The following is a 25,624-nucleotide window of genomic DNA, read 5'->3' as shown; positions in this document are numbered from 1 at the left end:
AAGCATTTCACGTTAAGGTCTACACCTGTTGTATTCACGTACCTGGTGTCCCAGGTCTTCCGAAAAAAAGTTGAACTCACCAACTTAGTATCCGAGGTAATCATCCTGCATCTACTCTCTCAGGTGAAGATCTTTGAGGAGGACTTCAGGAAAGAGCGGAGCGACAGGGAACGAATGAACGAGGAAAAGGAGGACTTGAGGAGACAGGTGGAAAGGCTGCAGGGTCAGATGACCAACCTCACCAATCAGGTTAGGAGCTGCTTTCTACTGTGTCCGAAATGGCACCCTATTCCCTATGTAGTGCACAATGCCATGGGTCCTGGTCAAAAGTAGTGTACTGTATAGGGAAGAGGGTGCCACTTGGGACACAGACTGTTTCACAGCACTTTGCATTGAATAGGGAGGTTCTCATCTCCTCCACCTCCCATGTGTGGGTTTTCCTGATGTGTGTCCATACATTTGAGTTGGTTTGTTCTTCTCAGCTTCACCAGGCCCAGAACGAGTGTCAGAGAGAGAGAACAGAGAGATGCAAGCTGGAGAGACTACAGATGCAGCATCATAAACAGGTACTGTAGTCACCGGGCCTCTGTCCCTTCTCATCTCTCATTATTGACAGATTTAGCTTGGCTTCAAATGGCTGTGGTGAACCTAGTCAATTAGCACAGGTGTTATAGGCTAACCCCTCAGTCCAACAGACAGACGGGGCTTGTCTTCACATGGCTGTGGTGGTAAACCTATCAGTCTAGTTTCACCTAGCACTTAGACCCTCTTTTGTAGTAATGACAGCAATAGGATGGATTTAGATTAGTAAAAATGTCTGTGTGCCGTGTTTCACTTCCTTCCACTCTGTTTGAGGAGCACCAACTAGGGCAGTGCTTTACAACCGTTATATCTCAAACTAGTGCAACATTCCTCTGCCTGCCTGAAAACAACCCCCTCCGTATTTCAACTAGATCTGTTTCATAAAATCCAAGTGACTGGGTGCTGTGCTTCCTCTACCTGCCTGCTTGCCCTGCTTTACTCTGCTATGACCGGGGTTACCGAGGTGTGTGTCCCTGTTGCCCTGCTTTACTCTGCTCTGACCGGGGTCACCGAGGTGTGTGTCCCTGTTGCCCTGCTTTACTCTGCTCTGACCGGGGTCACCGAGGTGTGTGTCCCTGTTGCCCTGCTTTACTCTGCTCTGACCGGGGTTACCGAGGTGTGTGTCCCTGTTGCCCTGCTTTACTCTGCTCTGACCGGGGTCACTGAGGTGTGTGTCCCTGTTGCCCTGCTTTACTCTGCTCTGACCGGGGTCACCGAGGTGTGTGTCCCTGTTGCCCTGCTTTACTCTGCTCTGACCGGGGTCACCGAGGTGTGTGTCCCTGTTGCCCTGCTTTACTCTGCTCTGACCGGGGTTACCGAGGTGTGTGTCCCTGTTGCCCTGCTTTACTCTGCTCTGACCGGGGTCACCGACGTGTGTGTCCCTGTTGCCCTGCTTTACTCTGCTCTGACCGGGGTTACCGAGGTGTGTGTCCCTGTTGCCCTGCTTTACTCTGCTCTGACCGGGGTCACCGAGGTGTGTGTCCCTGTTGCCCTGCTTTACTCTGCTCTGACCGGGGTCACCGAGGTGTGTGTCCCTGTTGCCCTGCTTTACTCTGCTCTGACCGGGGTCACCGAGGTGTGTGTCCCTGTTGCCCTGCTTTACTCTGCTCTGACCGGGGTCACCGAGGTGTGTGTCCCTGTTGCCCTGCTTTACTCTGCTCTGACCGGGGTTACCGAGGTGTGTGTCCCTGTTGCCCTGCTTTACTCTGCTCTGACCGGGGTTACCGAGGTGTGTGTCCCTGTGTTCCCTGGTAGGGCCAGCAGCAGCAGGAGAGGCGTACCTCAGACCCTTCCTCAGGCACCATGAATGGCCCTCTGAGTCCTCCCTACTGTGGTCCCTTTGTGCAGGTGGCTCCAGGAGGAGGGCTGGACGGCTGGCCAATACACCCCAGGATACCCACCAACCCAACAGTTTCTGCCGGCAGCGTAGCGCCACCGGGACGTAGCGACTTCCCACCCCTCACAACGGTAAGGGTCCGTATCACAATATATCAGCGGGGGAAATAATATGTGTTTCTTCCTAGTTCAGGTAGTCTGTCCCCATTTCGGTCCTTTTGGTTCCTAGTGAATATGGTAACCTAATCCCAAATGGACCCCTAGCCGCTACTCTTAGATCATAGCTGCTGACAGAGGAGCTTTTTTCCCCCCTTGCCAGTAAGCAGCTACTTGCTCTTTGGAGGCTTCGGCCGGGTTACTGTACAGCACTTTGTGACAACTTTGGATTACAGTTAAAGGACTTAACTTAAAGGACTATATGAATAACATGTGATTGACTGACGTTGTTCTCTCTGTTCTGCTTTTGATCCATCAGGGAACCCCGTGGCAGCAATCGTTCCCCCAGCCCAGAGGCTCCAGGGGACCCGGAGCAGGGGAAGGATCCAGACCACCTCCAGAGAACACAGGTATGCTGACACAATTTATGGCCAATGGAAAAAAGGGTTGAAAAATTCTGGTAACATTTCCAAAATTTGTGGAAATTGCCATTTAGATTATAGCTTCTATACTTCTTTTAAAGTAAGGGAAATCAACACAAAACCAGACATGTCACCACTTCAAACCCTTCATTCTGGGTTGTACAATCTAATTAGTATGGTAACACTGTCATCATAATAAAGGTTCAACTTCTATTAACGGGAGTGAATCTATCATAAATACACACACATACACAGCATGTTAAAAACACAATTAGGCAAACTAAGCTATAAAAAAAAAAACCACAAGCTGCAGCCCATTTTGGTCATTTGGGATCCCCCACTTCCAAACAGGGATTCCAACCAAGTTGCAAGCCTCCACTCCTTTTGTGGTGAATAGTTTTGAGCTACAGTGGCAATGTGTTCGGCGAGATCAGTTATATTAGGAGAGTAGAAGTATTGTTCCAGGGCAATTCAAGTAGCATTGCCAATGTTCTCTACATGTCTAGAGATGTCACGAATTTGGTCTAGGGCACATGCAACTCCATACCCAGGGAAAAACACACCAAATGACCTGGAGGCAGGGGCCTGAGTGTGAGTGATGTCAGCTAGAGACCTCGTATCTCTCCTCATTCCAGGAGGTTTGCAGTCTCTTAAACAGAGCCTTCATATCTTGATTGTTTGGAACGGTTCTCATAGCTGTCACTACAAACCCAACAGTTCAATCATTTGATGCATTAAGGGTGGGTTGCACCAACATGGATTAACTCTTAAATCAAGGTTTATATATTAATCTTGTTGCACCTAATTTTGAACCTAGTTTTAAATTAGTCCTAGTTAAATTAAATCCTTCCTCTAATTTAACTTTAGTTTTCATTTTAAACCTCGATTAATTTTAAGCCTGTTGCTCAATTAATAAAAAATAAAAACTTAGGTTGGAGATTTAATTCTAAACTGCCACTTAATGTGGTTGAACTGATAACATGGCAGCATATCTACTGTGGAGAGACCAAAACAACCGTTCCTCAGAATAATTAGAGAATCCTGTTGAGTTTTATGATAAACTCTATTTACATGCCCAGTTTGTATAACAATTTAATTGGGGCTTATGATATGCCCAGCCTTGGTACGAATGATGATGTTATGCAACATGCTATAATGGGCCACATAATGGTAACATTGTAGTGAAGTGGCTTTAAAGTTACTTTTAACATGCATTATAGGCATCGATATTTACCAGTTATTTATGCTTACTAAATATTGGTAGGTTGTGTTGTCCGTCCGTCATCATAGGGGTTATGGAGAGGGGCAAACTGCTGGGGAATCATCTCGCATATCTTCTGGGTGATGGGATCAATTTCCTTGGATTGAGGCCCCCCTCCGGTCTGAAATAGTCCCCCGCCTCTCTTCTGCCACATTTAAACTGTTTCAAATGTGGCTTTTGACAACAAAAAAATCCAGCATGCTTCATCCGATTTGGGTCCCTCTTCTCTTTTAATGTGTGTCGATCCATTTAAATAATATTTGTTACTATCCAAATTTCAATCAGCTTAATAACACATCCTTTCCGCACTCGCACAACTCACAGCCACATTCACTTAGTACTATTCCCAAACACACTCAGTAATCTCTGCTATCACCCCATTTGCATCTTCAACGATTCTCTTGACGTTACTTCCTATGCACCATATGTATCTTCCTATACATATAAAATAACACCTTGTGCCATTATCAGTGGCTGCAGACCACGTAGACACTTCCAAATAAATGCCCACAGACAGCTGTCAGCGGGACATGGTACTGTTATTTGCCCTCGCTCTAGTCTTTTCTAGAAGACTAGCTTTAGCCTTCTTCCACGTCCATATGTATCTTCAAAGGTTCCTCTATAGTCTACAGTCACCATAGATTCTACAGTATCTATACTGTCTACAGTAGCTATAGTTTTGTGTGTCTGTAGTCTGTGGCAAAGAAGGGGGTCGAGTGATAAATGGCAGATATGTGAGAGCAGAACTAATAAACGGGCTCAAACATCCCTACCAGGGAGAAAAGTGAGTATGAGGCCATATCGGGTACCCGAGGCTCGACGGGCCGCGATTAGAGCAGAGACGGAGAAAATGTTGACAGCTGGAGTGATCGAAGAGTCACATAGTGAGTGGTCTAGCCCAATTGTGATGGTCTCCAAGCCCGATGGGTCTTTGCGGTTCTGTAACGACTTTCGGAAGGTAAATGAAATCTCCAAGTTTGATGCCTACCCCATGCCCCGAGTAGATGAACTACTGGAGAAAATCGGTAATGCTCGGTACATTACGACCCTTGATCTGACAAAAGGGTACTGGCAAATTCCTCTGACCCCCAGGGCCAAAGAAAAGACAGCCTTTGCAACACCTGACGGTTTGTTTCAATACACCGTCATGCCATTCGGCTTACACGGGGCCCCAGCCACCTTTCAACGGCTCATGGACAAAGTCCTAAAACCGCACAAAGCATACGCCGCAGCTTATTTAGATGACGTGGGGATCTACAGCCCAGATTGCAGTGTTAGACGCCCTTAGAAAGGCAGGGCTCACGGCAAACCCTGCCAAGTGTTATGTGGGGTTAGAGGAAACAGAGTATCTGGGATACACTGTGGGAAGAGGGTTAATCAAACCCCAACATAAGAAGGTGAAGGCAATTAGAGAATGGCCGTTTACTACCGGAAGTTCATCCCAAATTATTCCACAGTGGCCGCCCCACTTACCGACATTACTAGAGCCTGAGGGCCAAGCATGGTCAAATGGGATGAAAGGGGTCACCAAAGCATTTAGGACATTACAGGAGGCTCTCTGCTGTAACCCAGTGCTGGTGGTACCAGACTTTGAGAGAGAGTTTGTAGTTCAGACGGATGCCTCAGAGGTCGGCTTGGGAGCAGTGCTATCCCAAGAGGTAGAAGGGGTGGAACACCCCATCCTGTTTTTAAGCAGGAGGCTGGAACCACGGGAAACCAACTACTCAGTCGTTGAGAAAGAGGCGCTGGCAGTAAAGTGGGCTCTAGAAAGCCTGAAGTACTACCTGCTGGGGCGCCACTTCACCCTCATCAGTGACCATGCCCCACTCACCTGGATGCATAGGGCTAAAGAGAAGAACGCTCGGGTGATGCGATGGTTTTTGAGTCTCCAACCGTTTCATTTTGACTTGAAACACAGAGCAGGGAAGGAAATGGGAAACGCGGATGGGTTATCCCGCATGCACGCATATTTTGCTGCGGTAGCCCGACCTAGGGGGTCGGATCTAGGGGGAGAGATGTGTGGCAAAGAAGGGGGTCGAGTGATAAATGGCAGATATGTGAGAGCAGAACTAATAAACGGGCTCTGCCCGATCACTAAAATGGCCACCCCTGGCAGAACTACAGATCACAAAATGGCCGACCGCCAAAACTACAAGTCCCAGAAGCAAGGGGAACCCTCAGAAGGTGGAGCCGACCAACAGATAAAGGGTCAAGAAAAACCAGGAAGAAGAAGAGAGGGTGCTGGTAGGATCTATGAACAATAGAGAAAGAGACTATAGAGATTGGCTGGATTTACCGTGTATGAGCTGGATTGTTTTGGACTTACCTGTTGGCATTTGGACCTGGACCTACCGAGAACCCGATTCGTGTACCGAACCCTGCTATCCTTGACCCTGCCTACGGCCTGGGTGGACCAGGACGGAGAAACAAACACACAGGTACTGTCCTGTTCGAAAGAACGCTCATTCTGGGGTGATTAGGTGACAGTTTACCACTTAATTTGTGACAAACGCTCCTAACCTTGAAGAGGTTTGCCACAAGTCATAGATGCTATAGACTCTATAGTCTCGCCGCATCCCATACATATAGAATAACACCTTGTGCTATTACTTTTAAAAAAACTTTTAAAATTTTTATTTATGAATTTTACCCCTTTTTCTCTCTAATTTCGTCGTATCCAATTGTTTAGTACCTACGATCTTGTCTCATCGCTACAACTCCTGTACTGGCTCGGGAGAGACGAAGGTTGAAAGTCATGCGTCCTCCGATACACAACCCAACCAAGCCGCACTGCTTCTTAACACAGCGCGTCGGAGGAAACACCGTGCACCTGGCAACCTTGGTTAGCGCGCACTGAACCCAGAGTCTCTGGTGGCCCCGTTCGTGCTATTACTTAAGACTAGAGGTACCCTCCTTAATTTTGTTTAGTTTTATTCTTTATTTTATACAAAATCATTTAAATTGACTTAATGAAATTCAGTCGCAGCGTCCCTCAATTGTTCACGGATTATGTGTCTCCTAGGCAGCTCACAGTAAGGTTCTGGTCTGGGTTGGTCCTCATCGTCTTTTGGTCCGACGGGAATTTCCCTCACGCTTCATAAAATGCGACACGGGTTTTCCTCGCAAACCCTCACTGGAGAGCTCTGCAGGCAGAATCAATCATCCCATTCGAGACGCCTAAATGTCATGGAAATTCTACACACCAAGTCGATCTTAAATGAATAATGATTTATTAACAGCAAGCTGGAGGTCAGTCAAACTCGGATGCATAAAGAACCGGTCTGAAGTGAGCTCTGCCACGGCAGTCGCCTTTAGTTCTCTTACGGTGCATTCGGAAAGTATTCAGACCCTTTCGAATTGTTCAACAGGGGCGGCAGGGTAGCCTAGTGGTTAGAGCGTTGGACTAGTAGGACCGGAAGGTAAGTTCAAACCCCCGAGCTGACAAGGTCTGATCTGTCGTTCTGCCCCTGAACAGGCAGGTTAACCCACTGTACCTAGGCCGTCATTGTAAATAAGAATTTGTTCTTAACTGACTTGCCTAGTTAAAAAAAAAAAGGTAAAATTAAAAAATTTAATAACATGCTTATTTTAAAATGGATTAAATAAAAAAAAATGTCCCACATCAATCTACACACAATATCCCATAATGACAAAGTGAAAACAGGTTTTTAGAAATGTGTTAATTTATTAAAAACAGATGCCTTATTTACTTAAGTATTCAGACCCTTTGCTATGAGACTTGAAATTGAGCTCAGGTGCATCCTGTTTGATCATTGATCATCCTTGATATTTCTACAACTTGATTCGAGTCCACCTGTGGTAAATTCAATTGATTGGACATGATTTGGAAAGGCACACACCGGTCTATATAAGGTCCCACAGTAGACAGTGCATGTCAGAGCAAAAACCAAGTCATGAGGTCGAAGGAATTGCCTGTAGAGCTCCGAGACAGGATTCTGTCGAGGAACAGATCTGGGGAAGGGTACCAAAACATTTCTGCAGCATTTAAGGTCCCCAAGATTGCAGTGGCCTCCATAATTCTTAAATTGAAGAAGTTTGGAACCACCAAGACTCTTCCTAGAGTTGGCCGCCCGGCCAAACTGAACAATTGGGGGAGAAGGGCCTTGGTCAGGGAAGTGACCAAGAACCCGACGGTCACTCTGACAGAGATCCAGAGTTCCTCTGTGGAGATGGGAGAACCTTCCAGAAGGACAACCATCTCTGCAGCACTCCACCAATCAGGCCTTAATGGTTGAGTGGCCAGACGGAAGCCACTCCTCAGTAAAAGGCACATGACAGCCCGCTTGGAGTTTGCCAAAAGGAACCTAAAGGATTCTTAGACAATGAGAAACAAGATTCTCTGGTCTGATGAAACCAAGATTGAACTACTTAGCCTGGATGCCAAGCGTCACGTCTGGAGGAAACCTGGCATCATCCCTAGCATGGTGGTGGCTGCATCATGCTGTGGGGATGTTTTTCAGCAACAGGGACTGGGAGACTAGTCAGGATCGAGGGAAATATGAATGGAGCAAAGTACAGAGATCCTTGAATAAAACCTGCTCCAACAGAACAACGACCCTAAGCACACAGCCAAGACAATGCAGGACTGGCTTCGGGACAAGTCTCAACGTCCTTGAGTTGCCCAGCCAGAGCCCGGACCTGAACCCGATCAAAAATCTCTGGAGAGACCGGAAAATATCTGCGCAGCGACACTTCCTATCCAACCTGACAGAGCATGAGAGGATCTGCAGAGAAGAATGGGATATACTCTCCAAATACAGATGTGCCAAGCTTGTAGCGTCATACCCAAAAAGACTCAAGTTTTTGCTTTGTCATTATGGGGTATTGTGTGTAAATTGAGGGTAAAAAACAATTTGAATCAATTTTAGAATAAGGCTGGAACGTAACAAAATGTGGAAAAAATGAAGGTGTCTGAATACATTCCCGAAAGTACTGTGTATATACTGTGGTTCTTCCCATAAAAGTTGCAGCGTACTGCAGAACAGATTGCAGGGTGCTGCAGTATTCTATGGCACGTTATTTAAGTGTCAGCCATTGTTGCCAGAATTACGCAATTTACCACACACTGTCACCATCTACCACAAACAGTCACAGCATAAGCTCAAAACTTTTTAAAGGAAGAACCACTGTACTGCTTACAATATATATTTGCTCGATTTGGCTTATTAATTATTCATAAATAATTCATCATTAACATTTGGGTCATGCATGTGACCGACTAATACCTCACGAGGCTTCTTCTCTCCAAGCTGAGATCTTGAATCTGAGAGATCCCTTTCCGTTCTCAAAACAATGTTCTGTGCGTACTGCCAAGTTGCAAATACTGATGGTGAGGATTCTTCCCATGCACGATCATTCAGTCACTTGCATGAACCCAGTTTAATTGGTCATTATAAACGCACAAACACCTGGTTTGAAGGTCACCCAGAATAAGGCTGCATCAGCAGGAAATCCTAAATCCTCCAACCAGGATTTCTGGTTGGGAAAGTTCCCAGAATTTTGCAACCCTACCAGGGAAACATATTTTATTTTTGCAAATCTCTCACTTTTTTTTTCTCTCTCTCTCATCCATTCACAAATGGTCTATTTTTGCTTTCCCCATTCTCTCTCTTTTTCTTTTGTTCTCTGAGTGGCTGATTGTGTGATCAAGGAGACGTTAAACAAACCTTTTCCTCTACTCTGTCTATAGATCAGTCCACAGCAACTGGGTTTGTAAAAAGAGAGCGACAGAATATTGACCCTGGAAAGCACTAAGGGCCTCGCCACCGTTGGTTCTTTCGTTGCCTCACCATGGAGCCAGCTGGGTGGTAGAAGCATGAATCACTTTTCTGTTGACCCGGTGTGATTTGAACTATAATTTTCCTACTGAACTGTAGATATCCTGTTGTAATGTTGTTTATACTTGCCTTTTTATAAGCCTACTTGTGAGACAAACACTGTTTTCGCTATTCAGAAATATAATACATCAATATTACCATTTAGATGTTTCTTTTTTTTAACCTCGTATTATTTTTTGGGAGATTCAATATCTGCTTTAAATGATTCTATGCAGGAACTGAAGTCATTTTGTGTAATAGGTTGAAATTATCTCAATGTAATATTAAAACAAGATACCTATGTGATTATCAGCTGTTGACGATCGTCCCACTGCAAATATGAATATTTTATTTTATTTTTTACAAACAGTTTTGTTACTTGTAGGGTTAAGGGGTCCATTCTCCCATGTCAATAACAGCCAATCCTACTTGTATTCATTCCAACGATATATAATTCTATAGATAAATTGCCTTGGAATTGGATTCATAGAAGCGTAACCGTGGTTTTTCTTTGTTTTTCAGTACCATTGGTGTTCTAGAACTGTACTATAAGTGTAACTGTTCATAAAGTGATTGTTATAACACATCAAGCTTGGGAAGTGAATGTAGCTGGTATATCATGCCAAAAAACATGGCTGTGGTGATTATTGATCATTTATTTATAATCTACTGTTTTGATGGTTGCATTAACTAAATGTAAATCACTTGTCTTTAGTAATGCTGTTCTTTCTATGTTAATGTACTCCCAATATATTGTAGCTATTGACATCGTATGTTCGTTACACACACACACACCCTCACAAGAGCACCTGTTTGGCCAAAAATGCACCTTTGCTTTGATTTCATTGGGTTAAATATTTGATAATCGATTCCAATATATATATATATATATATATCCTCAACATATTTACCCACGAAGCTGTCCAGTCATGTGTGGAGAATTGGGTCATTGGTCGTAGTGTACCCAGGCTTTGTTCCAATAGTCTTGAATGGCTTCCTTTTCCTGGTCTCGTTTCCTTCCCTTCCTTCCCTACTGCTGACAGTTAGATAGTACTACTGTAATGTGTAGGCCTGTTCTGGTGACGTTAAACGTTAGCCTGCCTGAGCGCTCCGCTAGCAGTATGGTCAGTGTAGGCGCTGTAAGTGCATTAATATGTGAATTTATATCGCGATAACAGGGTACATTTGGTCTCCGATTGCTTTAGCCTGTCAATCATGTCCTTTTTGCATCAGTCAGAGGCGAGGAAATGAAGCGATTTTAAAACCGAGACTCGACTAACCCCTAAGGTTCAGTCAGCCAGCCATTACCTCAGTAACAGCCCAGTGATAAACCACCTCCGCCAGACAGGGACTGTTACCCAAATGGCACACTATTCCCTGTATAGTGCACTACTCTTGCTCCCGGCTCTGGTTAAAGGAAGTGCACTATATAGGGAATAGGGTGCCATTTGGGTCCCATTCCTGACTCAGCTGGCTTCTGTCTCAATGCACCTCTCAGACCAGCAGCTCCATACTATCTACAGTATCTACCCGACAGTCCTGTGAACCTTTGTGACACTGTCAACAGAGCCGGGCTTGAATTTCCTGCCACGTACCTTACCCCAGGTACTACTGTTGATCTGAGAGGATCGGATAGGTGTTGACAAAATGGCAACAATGAAAACTCCTTGTACGACAAGGTGGATTTATTGTTACCGTATTTGCTTATACCTTGCCAATGCTTTATGTCGACTAGTGTCTGGAGGTTAGGGGGCGAGGGGTTGATTTTTGGGGATTGGTCACTTCCGTAGAGCTCCAATCCTCCCGATGTGTGATTTTGATTTGGTGGTGAACTAATGTTCTGTGTCTCCTCCTGAATCAAACCAATAACTCAAAGCTATATAGGGTTGAATATGTATCGTGTTATAATCTTTATTGTGTTTTGTTTCATTCAGACTGCTGGTAAAGATGGGTGTTTTATTCACAATGTTCACTGTAAATAGTTGGAACAGTCTTTTCTTTTAAAAGACAGATTCCGGAATGATCCAATAGTTGAATGGTGACGTTTTAAAGGTTGAATTGCACTTTGAAAGGAATGCTTTGTTTTCCTCTGGCGGTTGTCTTTTTCTGGTTTGTAGTTCTGGAGTTTTTGCAGGAGGCAAAAAGCACATTACTGATGTGATGAGACTTTTTCTATTTAAACTGGCTTAATAAACATATCCTAAATGTCTTTGTACATTTTTACTCTGGTGTTTATTTTCAATTAAAGTTTTTTTTTCGACTTAAAAATAACAGATTCTCTTTAACAAACCATTGTTGACCTGGACATTTTGTGAAAGCATGTGAGTGGCCACACACCACAGGGCATCATCGTTTACAGGAAGAAATTGGCTCCATGTTGCATTTGATGTGATTTATTGACATGAATTAGTCAGGCAGAAGCAGTGGATAACTAAGCGTCTGGTCTGGGTGGCAGGACGAGGAGGTAGCATGGCTCCTAGGGTTACCAGGCCCAGCCTGAATGCACTGAAGGACTGGCCTGGACCCTAGAACTCAGGCTTGGCACCACAGAATCACTGTTTTCAAGCCTCACCTTCATACAACATGCCACCTCCTTTATGACCTACAACCCTTACCCAGTACCACCATCAACTGATTTCTACTCTACGTATGGCTTGTCTGTTGTTGTTTTTTTTACAAGAGGGGGGAGGGGGGGGTGAAAAGGATGGGGGAAAAAGTGTTGTAGGACCATTTTGGTTTTCCTGATCCAGATTAAGCCTACTCCTGAAATTAAAATGTGAAGCATAGTCATTGGAGGATTTCCATTTGAAAGTGCTGTTTAGTCTAGAAAGAAGTTTAATCTGAACCCTGGAAACCGTTCCACTGTGATTTCATGTATCTAAAGGAGCGATCTTTAATAAATCTATTTTTTAAAAATTAAAATCAAATCCAGCCTATCGGGGATGGAATGAATTCCATTTCAATTCAGGAATTTACTCAACTGAAATGGAATTTGACCCCAGCCCTGATGACAACACAAGCTGCGTCGCAAATGACACCCTATTCCTTATGTAATGCATTTCCAGTAATGCACTACATAGGGAATACTGTGCCATTTGGGACACAACCACAGTAAAATCTTAGTCAATTTTTTGCTGGGTGGACTGGGATGAGAGTTGATTGAAGTATTTGATGATGTCCATCCGAACCTCAGACACTGTGACCCGGGGAAACCACCTCATCACGGGCTTTCCGTCCGGTCCGACCAGGAACTTCTCAAAGTTCCACTTGATGTCGTTTATCTTCAGGGGCTCCCAGAACAGCCTGTTGGTGGGGTTCTCAAAGCTGTCCCCTACCGGCGGGCAGGAGTTCTGGAAGACAGGGTTATAGGGTTAGAACAGTTCTAGAAGGCAGGGTTAAACGGTTCTAGAAGACAGGTTAAAACAGTTCTAGAAGGCAAGGTTAAAACAGTTCTAGAAGGCAGGGTTAAAACAGTTCTAGAAGGCGGGGTTAAAACAGTTCTAGAAGGCGGGGTTAAAACAGTTCTAGAAGGCGGGGTTAAAACAGTTCTAGAAGGCGGGGTTAAAACAGTTCTAGAAGGCGGGGTTAAAACAGTTCTAGAAGACGGGGTTAAAACAGTTCTAGAAGACTGGGTTAAAACAGTTCTAGAAGACGGGGTTAAAACAGTTCTAGAAGGCGGGGTTAAAACAGTTCTAGAAGGCGGGGTTAAAACAGTTCTAGAAGGCGGGGTTAAAACAGTTCTAGAAGGCGGGGTTAAAACAGTTCTAGAAGGCGGGGTTAAAACAGTTCTAGAAGACGGGGTTAAAACAGTTCTAGAAGGCGGGGTTAAAACAGTTCTAGAAGGCGGGGTTAAAACAGTTCTAGAAGGCGGGGTTAAAACAGTTCTAGAAGGCGGGGTTAAAACAGTTCTAGAAGGCGGGGTTAAAACAGTTCTAGAAGGCGGGGTTAAAACAGTTCTAGAAGGCGGGGTTAAAACAGTTTTAGAAGGCGGGGTTAAAACGGTTTTAGAAGACTGGGTTAAAACGGTTGGTTCTAGAAGACTGGGTTAAAACGGTTGGTTTTAGAAGACGGGGTTAAAACGGTTGGTTTTAGAAGACTGGGTTAAAACGGTTGGTTTTAGAAGACTGGGTTATAGGGTTAGGACAGTTCTAGAAGACATGGTTAGAACTAGAGTTAGGCAGGTTGTGTTGTCCTCTCATAAGGATTTTACGGGAGCTACAGTAAGGATCCCATGTCATACCCGTTTTGGCCAGACAGCATCAGATACATGGGCTACAAATACAGAGACAGAGGGGCTATGTTTTGCTCACTCAGATGCTTTCTCATGTGATATGCAGTTGAAGTCGGAGGTTTACATACACCTTATCCAAATACATTTTAAACTCTGTTGTTCACAATTCCTGACATTTAATCCAAGTAAAAATTACCTGTTTTAGGTCAGTTAGGATCACCACTTTATTTTAAGAATGTGAAAAGTCAGAATAATAGTAGAGAATGATTTATTTCAGCTTTTATTTCTTTCATCACATTCCCAGTGGGTCAGAAGTTTACATACACTCAATTAGTATTTGGTAGCATTGCCTTCAAATTGTTTAACTTGGGTCAAATGCTTTGGGTAGCCTTCCACAAGCTTCCCACAATAAATTGGTTGAATTTTGGCACATTTCTCCTGGCAAAGCTGTTGTAACTGAGTCAGGTTTGTAGGCCGCCTCGCTTGCACACACTTTTTCAGTTCTGCCCACAAATTTTCTAAAGGATTGAGGTCAGGGCTTTGTGATGACCACTCCAATACCTTGACTTTGTTGTCCTTAAGCCATTTTGCCACAACTTTGGAAGTATGATTGGGGTCATTGTCCATTTGGAAGACCCATTTGCGACCAAGCTTTAACTTCCTGACTGATGTCATGAGATATTGCTTCAATATATCCACATCATTTTCTTCCTCATGATGCCATCTATTTTGTGAAGTGCACCAGTCCCTCCTGCAGCAAAGCACCCCCACAACATGACGCTGCCACCCCCGTGCTTCATGGTTGGGATGGTGCTCGTTGGCTTGCAAGCCTCCACCTTTTTCCTCCAAACATAATGATGGTCATTATGGCCAAACCATCCTATTTTTGTTTCATCAGACCAGAGGACATTTCTCCAAAACGTACGATCTTTGTCCCCATGTGCAGTTGCAAACCGTAGTCTGGCTTTTTTATGGCGGTTTTGGAGCAGTGGCTTCTTCCTTGCTGAGCGGCCTTTCAGGTTATGTCGATATAGGACTTGTTTTACTGTGGATATAGATATTTTTGTACCTGTTTCCTCCAGCATCTTCACAAGGTCCTTTGCGGTTGTTCTGGGATTGATTTGCACTTTTCACACCAAAGTACGTTAATCTCTAGGAGACAGAACACGTCTCCTTCCTGAGCAGGATGACGGCTGTGTGGTCCCATGGTGTTTATACTTGCGTACTATTGTTTGTACAGATGAATGTGGTACCTTCAGAAATTGCTCCCAAGGATGAACCAAACTTGTGGTCTACAATTATTTTTCTGAGGTCTTGGCTGAGTTCTTTTGATTTTCCCACGATGTCAAGCAAAGAGGCACAGAGGTTGAAGGTAGGCCTTGAAATACTTCCACAGGTACACCTCCAATGGACTCAAATGATGTTAATTAGCCTCTCAGAAGCTTCTAAAGCCATGACATCATTTTCTGGAGTTTTCCGAGCTATTTAAAGGCACAGTCAACTTAGTGTAACTTCTGACCCACTGGAATTGTGATACAGTGAATTAATCTGTCTTGTTAGAAAAATGACTTGTGTCATGCGCAAAGTAGATGTCCTAACCGACTTGCCAAAACTATAGTTTGCTATTTAACAAGAAATGTGTGGAGTGGTTGAAAAACGAGTTTTAATGACTCCAACCTAAGTGTATGTAAACTTCCCGACTGTAAACTGTAGATCTCCTCCAATGGACTCAAATTATGTTAATTAGCCTTTCAGAAGCCACTTGCTAATTGAAGGTAATTAATGAAGAAGAAAATGTTTATACTTTATTATTATATATATATATATTTTTTTTTTACATTTTTGGGGAAGCACGGCTTCCCTTGGTATCCGTGATACACCTACTGTAGTAGACCTAGTGACAATCACCGAGTGTCATTACACTGTTTTTAACAGATAGTCTATTTCCATTCGTCAAAATGGCGCATGCACAGTGCACTGTTTGGGTGCTGTAATTATTTTGAAGTGGATAAACATGTACAGTGGCAGGTAGCCTACTAAGTGATTTGTTTTTACAATCACATGAAAACATAACTGGTTGTGTTCATGTCACATTAAAATGTCATACATTTTTACTGTTAAATGACACACCTTTTACTAATAAGCCTATTAAAAACAGGTGTGCACCCAATAGTCTCCACCCCCCCCCCTGAATGTCATGATATAATTCCCACTCTGTGTAACCCAGTTGCATATCTGTTACAGGGTGATTTTGCCAACTGTCACTTCCACACAGTATCTGTCCAAGAATTTAGTCAGGATTATAGTGGGAAGTAAGTCGCCCAGAAAGGGTTATTGACCCCCTGTAGACTAGGATGACAACAATCACCTGAAGGACGGCCCATCCCTAAATGGTCCAGTTATTGACCCCCTGTAGACTAGGATGACAACAATCACCTGAAGGATGGCCCATCCCTAAATGGTCCAGTTATTGACCCCCTGTAGACTAGGATGACAACAATCACCTGAAGGATGGCCCATCCCTAAATGGTCCAGTTATTGACCCCCGTAGACTAGGATGACAACAATCACCTGAAGGATGGCCCATCCCTAAATGGTCCAGTTATTGACCCCCTGTAGACTAGGATGACAACAATCACCTGAAGGATGGCCCATCCCTAAATGGTCCAGTTATTGACCCCCTGTAGACTAGGATGACAACAATCACCTGAAGGATGGCCCATCCCTAAATGGTCCAGTTATTGACCCCCTGTAGACTAGGATGACAACAATCACCTGAAGGATGGCCCATCCCTAAATGGTCCAGTTATTGACCCCCTGTAGACTAGGATGACAACAATCACCTGAAGGATGGCCCATCCCTAAATGGTCCAGTTATTGACCCCCTGTAGACTAGGATGACAACAATCACCTGAAGGACGGCCCATCCCTAAATGGTCCAGTTATTGACCCCCTGTAGACTAGGATGACAACAGCAATCACCTGAAGGACGGCCCATCCCTAAATGGTCCAGTTTTCCACAAGTCCTGGTTGGAGATTTTCAGGATTTCTTGCTTTTTTCACCTCGTGATTCTAGGAATCTTCTAACCAGGATTCCTGTAAAAACCTGGACATTTTGAGTGTGTCCCCAGATTTTTGCAACCCTAATCACTTGCTTACTTTGAGGAAAGTGTAGACTCCTTGTTCTGTGTCTCCGTTCACATCCCCCCTCTGGAATAGCAGGAAGTTTGGAACGAATCCATTTCCTGGTCGGACATGCCTGGAACCCAAGGAGAGAGAGATACGCTTATCACTGGTGTGCTTCCCAAGTGGCAATCTATTCCCTATATAGTGTGTTACTTTTGACCAGGGCCCCATGGTCAAAAGTAGTGCACTATTTAGGGAATAGGGTGCCATTTGGGACACAGACATTGCCTGGACATGCTTTTGAGCCACTTAACGGACCTTTTTAATGGGTGCCTCACTCACTGAGCTATTGCCTTAGATAGATCGACTATGTGACACGAACACGAACCACAACACCACAGCCTGTTATACATACAATCTCTGCTTTCACTAGAGAGGTTAACAACCCAGGTTATAAACCCAAATATACTGAAGGCGGACACTGGTGAAACCAGGGTTTCTAGTCTGGTCTACATGGGGTTTAAGCTGGCCAGGAGTAGAGTCTAGGGTGGGCTAGAGGGACCAGATACCATAGGAATGTTGTATATGTTTCTCAGAGTGGGTTATACTTTAAGGATTTGTATATCGCTCCTTAGATGTTCTTTTCCAAACTAAAAGAAGCTCTATTGATTGACAGAAGTATTGCTGTCTTGTTCCCTACATTCAGGCATGCAGGACAATTGGATTAAGTGCTTCTACACCTGCATTGTTTGGGGTTTTAGGCTGGGTTTCTGTACAGCACTTTGAGTTATCAGCTGATGTACGAAGGGCTATATAAATAAATTTTGACCAGGGCCCCAAATAAAATTTGAATTGATTTGATGTACGAAGGGCTATATAAATCAATTTGATTTGATTTGATGTACGAAGGGCTATATAAATCAATTAGAAATTTGATTTGATTTTTGATTTGATTAGTTTCAAGTGTCAGGTTTATTTCCCCTATGTAATAAAACATTGGTAATGTATATCGTATACGTTACACCACTATGTATTTTTTTACCCCCTAAGGTCGATGTCTGTGCCCCATCTAATTAGCATAATACACAATTCCCCCATCAAAATCTGTCAGTTTAATGACGTACGTTTTTTCATGTTAACGGATCTCTGAGACAAACAATTACTTACTTTAGAGAAGCCAGAATCTCATGATTGTCTCCTGGCTCCTGTTTTCCAAACTGATTGGAGGGGAACCCGAGAATGGTGAACCCATAATCCTTCATCTCCTTGTGTAGTGCATTCAACTCTGATTAGATGACACACACACACAGACACACACACACACACACACACACACACTGATGGATTAAAGGTTGTATAATAACATAATAAACCCTTGGGTAAATTGAGGACAAAATCAGATTTCAAAACAAAGTACATTAAGTAGGGGGTAAACTATAGTTCTTCCTCTCGTCACATATGGACTGGCCTCTTTCTCGTCACATATGGACTGGCCTCTTTCTCGTCACATATGGACTGGCCTCTTTCTCGTCACATATGGACTGGCCTCTTTCTCGTCACATATGGACTGGCCTCTTTCTCGTCACATATGGACTGGGTCACATATGGACTGGCCTCTTTCTCGTCTCATATGGACTGGCCTCTTTCTCGTCTCATATGGACTGGCCTCTTTCTCGTCACATATGGACTGGCCTCTTTCTCGTCTCATATGGACTGGCCTCTTTCTCGTCTCATGGACTGGCCTCTTTCTCGTCTCATATGGACTGGCCTCTTTCTCGTCACATATGGACTGGCCTCTTTCTCGTCACATATGGACTGGCCTCTTTCTCGTCACATGGACTGGCCTCTTTCTCGTCTCATATGGACTGGCCTCTTTCTCGTCTCATATGGACTGGCCTCTTTCTCATCACATATGGACTGGCCTTTTTCTCGTCTCATATGGACTGGCCTCTTTCTCGTCACATATGGACTGGCCTCTTTCTCGTCACATATGGACTGGCCTCTTTCTCGTCACATATGGACTGGCCTCTTTCTCGTCACATATGGACTGGCCTCTTTCTCGTCTCATATGGACTGGCCTCTTTCTCGTCTCATATGGACTGGCCTCTTTCTCTTTATTGAAGAGTGCTTTACGGGCTTCATTCAATCAGATCCGCTTTAGCCGACAACCGCATTACGGGTTGTTTTGGCATGTCGGACTTGGAACTGCGTTAGAGCTGTCAAATCCAAAAGCGACTCCCGGCATTGTACCTAAAGCGGACATTGCCATTGGCTGCATGGAGTTGCATTCACAGATCTCACGCAGCCTTTGTTTACAAGTCAACACTGGAATGGGAGATGTAATCTACACCTCCATTAGGCTGATAGAAAAATCGAGAAACAAAATAATGAGAATTTCTATGTGATCGTCATTATTTCTACATGGCCTACACTTCCCTCCTTCTGACTGCAAACTCAAGTGAGGTGGGTGTGGCTTCCTGACAACGCTCACAAGAACAGCTGCTCACTGATTTTGACAGCTCCAATGCAGTTCCACCTCCGTCACTGCCAAAACATTAGTTATGTGGGTGTCAGCTAACGCCGGTTAACGCTTGATCTGATTGAATCTAGGCCTGCCAGTCAGTCAGGCCTGTTAGTCTATGCATGGACCTGCTCATTGTAAGAGGCATTTACAGTGAGTCAGGTTGTGGGGTTGAGGGTAAACTAAGTGTGGGTGAGGTTGGGCTGTATCCAGATGTTCATACCGTCTCAATGTTTCTGTTCCATACCAGGGTATACCGAATGTCTACACAAGAGGCAGTATAAAAAATAAAATAAAAATGTAGGCAACAGGGATCTTGTTCCAGGAGGGGGTTGAACGTCTCTGCTGTAACCAAGAAGCTTGATCTTGACATCTAGCCACTTAGCCAGCAAGTTAGTTAAACAAATGCATAGCAGGAGCCCTGATATAATTTATTTGACACATCTTAGATTTCTTATAATTATAAGAATTGGCGTAGCACGCAGACCCTGCAAGGCGAGGCGGGCTGACTCTCTCACGAGAGTCAGCAGTCTGAGGCACTACAGCCCCGGGTTTGATCCCAGGCTGTTTCACAGCAGGCCGTGACCGGGAGACCCATAAGGCGGCGCACAATTGGCCCAGTGTCGTCTGTGTTAGGTAAGGATTTGGCCGGACGGGATTTCCTTCTCCCATCGTGCTCTAGTGACTCCTTGTGGTGGGCCGGGAACCTGCAAGCTGACTTCAGTCATCAGTTGGACGGTGTTTCCTCCGACACATTGGTGTGGCTGGCTTCCGGGTTAAGCGAGCAGTTTGTCAAGAAGCAAAGCGGCTTGGCAGTGTTGTGTTTCTGAGGACGCGTGGCTCTCAAACTTCGCCTCTCCTCTCCACCAATTTGATATCACGAAATTGGGGAGAAATCAGGTTAAAAGCACAAAAAATAATATATAAAAAAATATAATATAATAATCATACCAACGGTATATCGCCCAAGCTTAAGCGTGGGGCTAGTCTACTGTTTGCTAACTCTCCTGTTAGCATATTGTTTGCTAACTCCACTGTCAGCCTACTGTTAGCTAATTCAACTGTTAGCCTACTGTTATACTGTTAGTCTTAAGCCAGACAGTCTTACCCTGGTACTGGAAGGTGAGTCCTCAGTAAGAGGCTACGTTGACGAAGAGGACGGTCTTCCCCATGTACTCACGGAGGGAGACTGAACGACTCCCATTCAGGGTCTTAGCATTGTAGTTATAGATGGTGTCATCTTTTGATGGGTCACACACCTGAAGATCAAAACACACACACACACACACGTTTAAACATTTATGCATATTCTCTGCTGTATATTTATGCATGTGCTTTTTTGTGGTGCTATCAGCTGTTAGTCTCAGAAAATAGGCCAAATGCATGTAGACCCAGTTTTCAATCTTCAACAAAAAATCTAAACTAATCAATGACATCCAATAGTGATGTTTACCATTCTAGTCTTGTAGTCCAAGAATGTAAGCACTATTATTCTACTTGTTTTACATAATAAATCACGTGTATTTATCTGTCTAGGGCTGTCCCCGCTTAAAATACATATTGGTAACCCGAGAGTCGTCTGTTCTTTCAACCAATTGATTGGTCTAAATTTGTAAATGTGTATTTTTCCATATATAGACCCAACCTATGTGTTTTTAATAAAATCAACTACATGCACTGAGTTTGTCTGATGCTTTAAGCCAGAGGTGTTCATCTCATTTCGAGGAGGGGCAAGTGTCTGCTGGTTTTATTTTTTTCCTTTCGATTAAGACCTCGATGACCAGGTGAGGGGAGTTCCTTACTAATACCTAGACAACCAGGTGATGAGCGTTCCTTACTAATCAGTCACCTTAATTCATCAATCAACTACAAGGGAAAAGTGAAAACCTGCAGACACTTGGCCCTCTATGGATTGAGTTGGACACATGTGCTTTAAGACACACTGTTTGATGAAATAATTAAGACACACAAATGACTCAAAGGGGGAGCAAGAGATCAAGATAACCAGAACAAAAAAATATATATTCCAAACCCTCCTCCTCCCACCTGTCATTATACTCCTGAAGGTGTGGGTAGTAGGCTACACCAGGAGTCACCAACCCTTTTTCATGTGGAGTGTCAATTTACAATTTATCTTAACATTTCTACCGATCTGCGGTGGAATGAACTTGCAACGTTGTATCAACAATGAACTTGCAACGTTGTATCAACAATGTACTTGCAACGTTGTATCAACAATGAACTTGTAACGTATCAACAATGAACTTGCAACGTTGTATCAACAATGTACTTGCAACGTTGTATCAACAATGAACTTGTAACGTTGTATCAACAATGAACTTGTAACGTTGTATCAACAATGAACTTGCAACGTTGTATCAACAATGTACTTGCAACGTTGTATCAACAATGAACTTGTAACGTTGTATCAACAATGTACTTGCAACGTTGTATCAACAATGAACTTGTAACGTTGTATCAACAATGAACTTGTAACGTTGTATCAACAATGAACTTGTAACGTTGTATCAACAATGAACTTGCAACGTTGTATCAACTATTCTGGGCCCTCAGAGTTTCCCTGCCAGAGTGAGCTCTGGACAGACACAGTTGTAGGTTGTTTGCGCAAGGGATAAGAAGAAATCAGGTATTTTAAGATGAAAATACAATGAATAAATACACAAAACTCATAAATTGAATTAAATAAACCAAAACCATTTTTAAACCAAAAACACAACATCCACATCAAATTAAATATTTTTTTTATTTGATCAAATAACCACTTTTTGTGCCGTATTAATTTACAATCCTTACAAACCACTTAAAGTAAATGTACATTACTGTATTGTACATAGGCTGATCATCTAGCTTTGTACCTGTAGACTTTCTATCACCATGGAGATAAAAACAATGACCAATACAGTAATTGATTACATTGAGACATCAAGTAGTTTGTGATGTGGCTCAGTTGGTAGCGCACGGTGTTGTGGCAATGCTAGAGTTATGGGTTTGATTTCTACGGAAATGGATGCACTCCCTACTTTAGATCTCTCTGAATAAGAGCATCTACTAAAAATAAATAAACAGACCATTTCAGTTTTCTCGTAGAAATGTGTTGCATTTGCAAAGAAACTAGAAAATATACACTACCTTTCAAAAGTTTGGGGTCACTTTGAAATGTACATGTTTTTGAAAGAAAAGCCTTTTTTGTCCATTAAAATAAAAATTGATCCAATTGATCAGAAATACAGTGTAGACATTGTTAATGTTGTAACTGACTATTGTAGCTGGAAACTGCAGATTTTGGGGGGAATATCTACATAGGCCCATTATCAGCAACCATCACTCCTGTGTTCCAATGGCACGTTGTGTTAGCTAATCCAAGTTTATCATTTTAAAGGCTAATTAATCATTAGAAAACCCTTTTGCAATTATGTTAGCACAGCTGATAGCACAGCAGATAGTAGTTGAGTATCTGGAGCATCAGCATTTGTGGGTTCGATTAGAGGCGACTCCGGGATGCTGGCCTTCTAGGCAGAGTTGCAAAGAAAAAACGATATCTTAGACTGGCCAATAAAAAGAAAATATTAAGATGGGCAAAAGAACACTGGACAGAGGAACTCTGCCTAGAAGCCCAGCATCCCGGAGTCGCCTCTTCACTGTTGACGTTGAGACTGGTGTTTTTGCTGGTACTATTTAATGAAGCTGGCAGTTGAGAACTTGTGAGGCGTCGGTTTCTCAAACTAGACACTCTAATGTACTTGTCCTCTTGCTCAGTTGTGCACCTGGGCCTCCCACTCCTCTTTCTATTCTGGTTAGAGCCAGTTTGCACTCTTCTGTGAAGGGAGTAGTACACAGCGTTGTACGAGAGCTTCAATTTCTTGGCAAATTCTCACATGGAATAGCCTTCATTTCTCAGAACAAGAATAGACTGACGAGTTTTAGAAAAAAAGTTATTTGTTTCTGGCCATTTTGAGCCTGTAATCAAACCCACAAAAGCTGATGCTCCAGAGACTCGACTAGTCTAAAAAGGCCAGTTGTATTGCTTATTTAAACAGAACAACAGTTTTCAGATGTGCTAACAATTGCAAAAGGGTTTTCTAATGATCATTTAGCCTTTTAAAATGATGAACTTGGATTAGCTAACACAACGTGTCATTGGAACACAGGAGTGATGGTTGCTGATAATGGGCCTCTGTACGCCTATGTAGATATTCCATTAAAAATCAGCCGTTTCCAGCTACAATCGTCAATTACAACATTAACAATGTCTACACTGTATTTCTGATCAATTTTATTTTATTTTAATGGACAAAAAAATGTGCTTTTCTTTCAAAAACATGGACATTTCTAAGTGACCCTAAACTTTTGAACGGTAGTGAATATCAAGCAAGTATTTTTATATTCCACAAGTATTATCAGATGAACTGTTTTGTACAGATAATTATCAGACTCAAGTTACAAATGTTGATAGTAAAATACCAGGCGCGTTTGCGTAATGGTTCGCGTGACGCTGCCAGCATAGGTAAATATTTTGTTTTGTTCCCAGATTGATTATTTCTATTTGAACAACAAGCACTGGATTGTGAAATAAACAGAATTATATTTTACTACACCGGAACGATAAAGCAAATATGCCACAATGTAAAAGATTAGCCTGTGTCGCAATTTAGTTATCCCAGACATATTTTCAAATGAAAATATATTGTATCAATCGTAATATAACTAGGCTATATAATATATTCATCAATTTACAGCAGGAATTACCTGACTGAATGAGTCGCCTTCAGCCCAGTGCTGTAACAGCCCCAGTAGTATCAGAGGTAGGACCCACAGACTCTCCTGCATGCCCCGCATCGTGACTGTGAGAAGGACCTGTGTATGTCTGCTCCTTTTCCTTCCACAAGGATGTAGTTTACAATCTGTCCAGTATGATTTATCCCTCTCCACGCAATGACAACAAGCTGACGCACACTTCCTTCTCAGCCAATACAAATCCAGAGCCCAGTCTCTAATGTTTTTTTTCTTCTCTCACTGGGGTTCGTGCTGACGACTGCCTTTTGACAGAGTAGATAGACACCTAGACAGGTCAGTTACCACACACTGACAAATGGTAGAGTAGATATCAAGAGTCTGTCACCACACACTGACAAATGACTGCCCTTTGACACAAAATTGGGGAGAAAAGAGGGTGATAGTACACCTTTTAATTTTATTTTTTATAAATCTGACGTCTATCATCATTATCATGATCATGTTTGATGTGGCAAAGATAGTGCACTTACAATATGATGCAATTGATTAATTCTACTAAATAAACGACCATGTGTTGGGAGAAGTAGGCCTACCAGAATACAAAATGTCACTAATATTTAGCCAACAGGGGGGAGAAATTATATTTAACTGCCTCCTACAGTTTTCTGCTGTTACCATGGTGAGCTGAGCCTCCAGCTGGCTACCCAGCAAACCCAAATTGGTTCAGTGAAATTTCCCAGAACATTCATTAGGTTGCTGCAGATGTTCTCATAAAACAAAAACTGTCCAGTTGAGCAGATTATTCCACATTGCTTCTTTTAGGATGCAAAAAACATTCACCTGATGTTACAAGAACATTCCCAGAACACATTTGGTCAGTTCTTTAAAAGGTTCCCAGAATGTTTTGTTAGGTTGTGGGAAAGTGTGGACATGACAACTAGATATGTTCCCAAAACAAAACAAGTGACCCTAAACTTTTGAACAGTAGTGAATATCAAGCAAGTATTTTTATATTCCACAAGTATTATCAGATGAACTGTTTTGTACAGATAATTATCAGACTCAAGTTACAAATGTTGATAGTAAAATACCAGGCGCGTTTGCGTAATGGTTCGCGTGACGCTGCCAGCATAGGTAAATATTTTGTTTTGTTCCCAGATTGATTATTTCTATTTGAACAACAAGCACTGGATTGTGAAATAAACAGAATTATATTTTACTACACCGAAACGATAAAGCAAATATGCCACAATGTAAAAGATTAGCCTGTGTCGCAATTTAGTTATCCCAGACATATTTTCAAATGAAATTATATTGTATCAATCGTAATATAACTAGGCTATATAATATATTCATCAATTTACAGCAGGAATTACCTGACTGAATGAGTCGCCTTCA

The 25,624-nt window shown here is 43.0% G+C and overlaps 1 protein-coding gene and 1 pseudogene across 7 annotated transcripts in view; one reads left to right on the top strand and one right to left on the bottom strand.

The window, feature by feature from the left end:
* Nucleotides 1-11,802, top strand: part of tnip1 (TNFAIP3 interacting protein 1) — a 94,680-nt gene extending 82,878 nt beyond the window's left edge. For 4 of the 7 annotated variants that reach the window (XM_065019970.1, XM_065019969.1, XM_065019966.1 and 1 more), the window contains exons 14-18: nt 124-249; nt 483-566; nt 1,837-2,055; nt 2,393-2,483; nt 9,467-11,802. In XM_065019970.1, coding sequence (XP_064876042.1) covers nt 124-249; nt 483-566; nt 1,837-2,055; nt 2,393-2,483; nt 9,467-9,531 — 585 coding nt within the window. In that variant the 3' untranslated portion in view covers nt 9,532-11,802. The remainder of the gene's footprint in view (nt 1-123; nt 250-482; nt 567-1,836; nt 2,056-2,392; nt 2,484-9,466) is intronic. The other 3 variants (XM_065019968.1, XM_065019967.1, XM_065019971.1) reach the window with 2 other exon arrangements.
* Nucleotides 11,803-11,970: 168 nt separating this feature from the next.
* On the bottom strand, nt 11,971-24,388 carry LOC115118235 (glutathione peroxidase 3-like; annotated as a pseudogene).
* Between the last annotated feature and the right edge of the window lie 1,236 nt (nt 24,389-25,624).

Source organism: Oncorhynchus nerka, linkage group LG6, assembly GCF_034236695.1.
Source record: "Oncorhynchus nerka isolate Pitt River linkage group LG6, Oner_Uvic_2.0, whole genome shotgun sequence".
NCBI lineage: Eukaryota > Metazoa > Chordata > Actinopteri > Salmoniformes > Salmonidae > Oncorhynchus > Oncorhynchus nerka.
The sequence above is the reverse complement of the archived record's forward strand: the minus strand, read 5'-3'. Positions and strand labels throughout refer to the sequence as shown.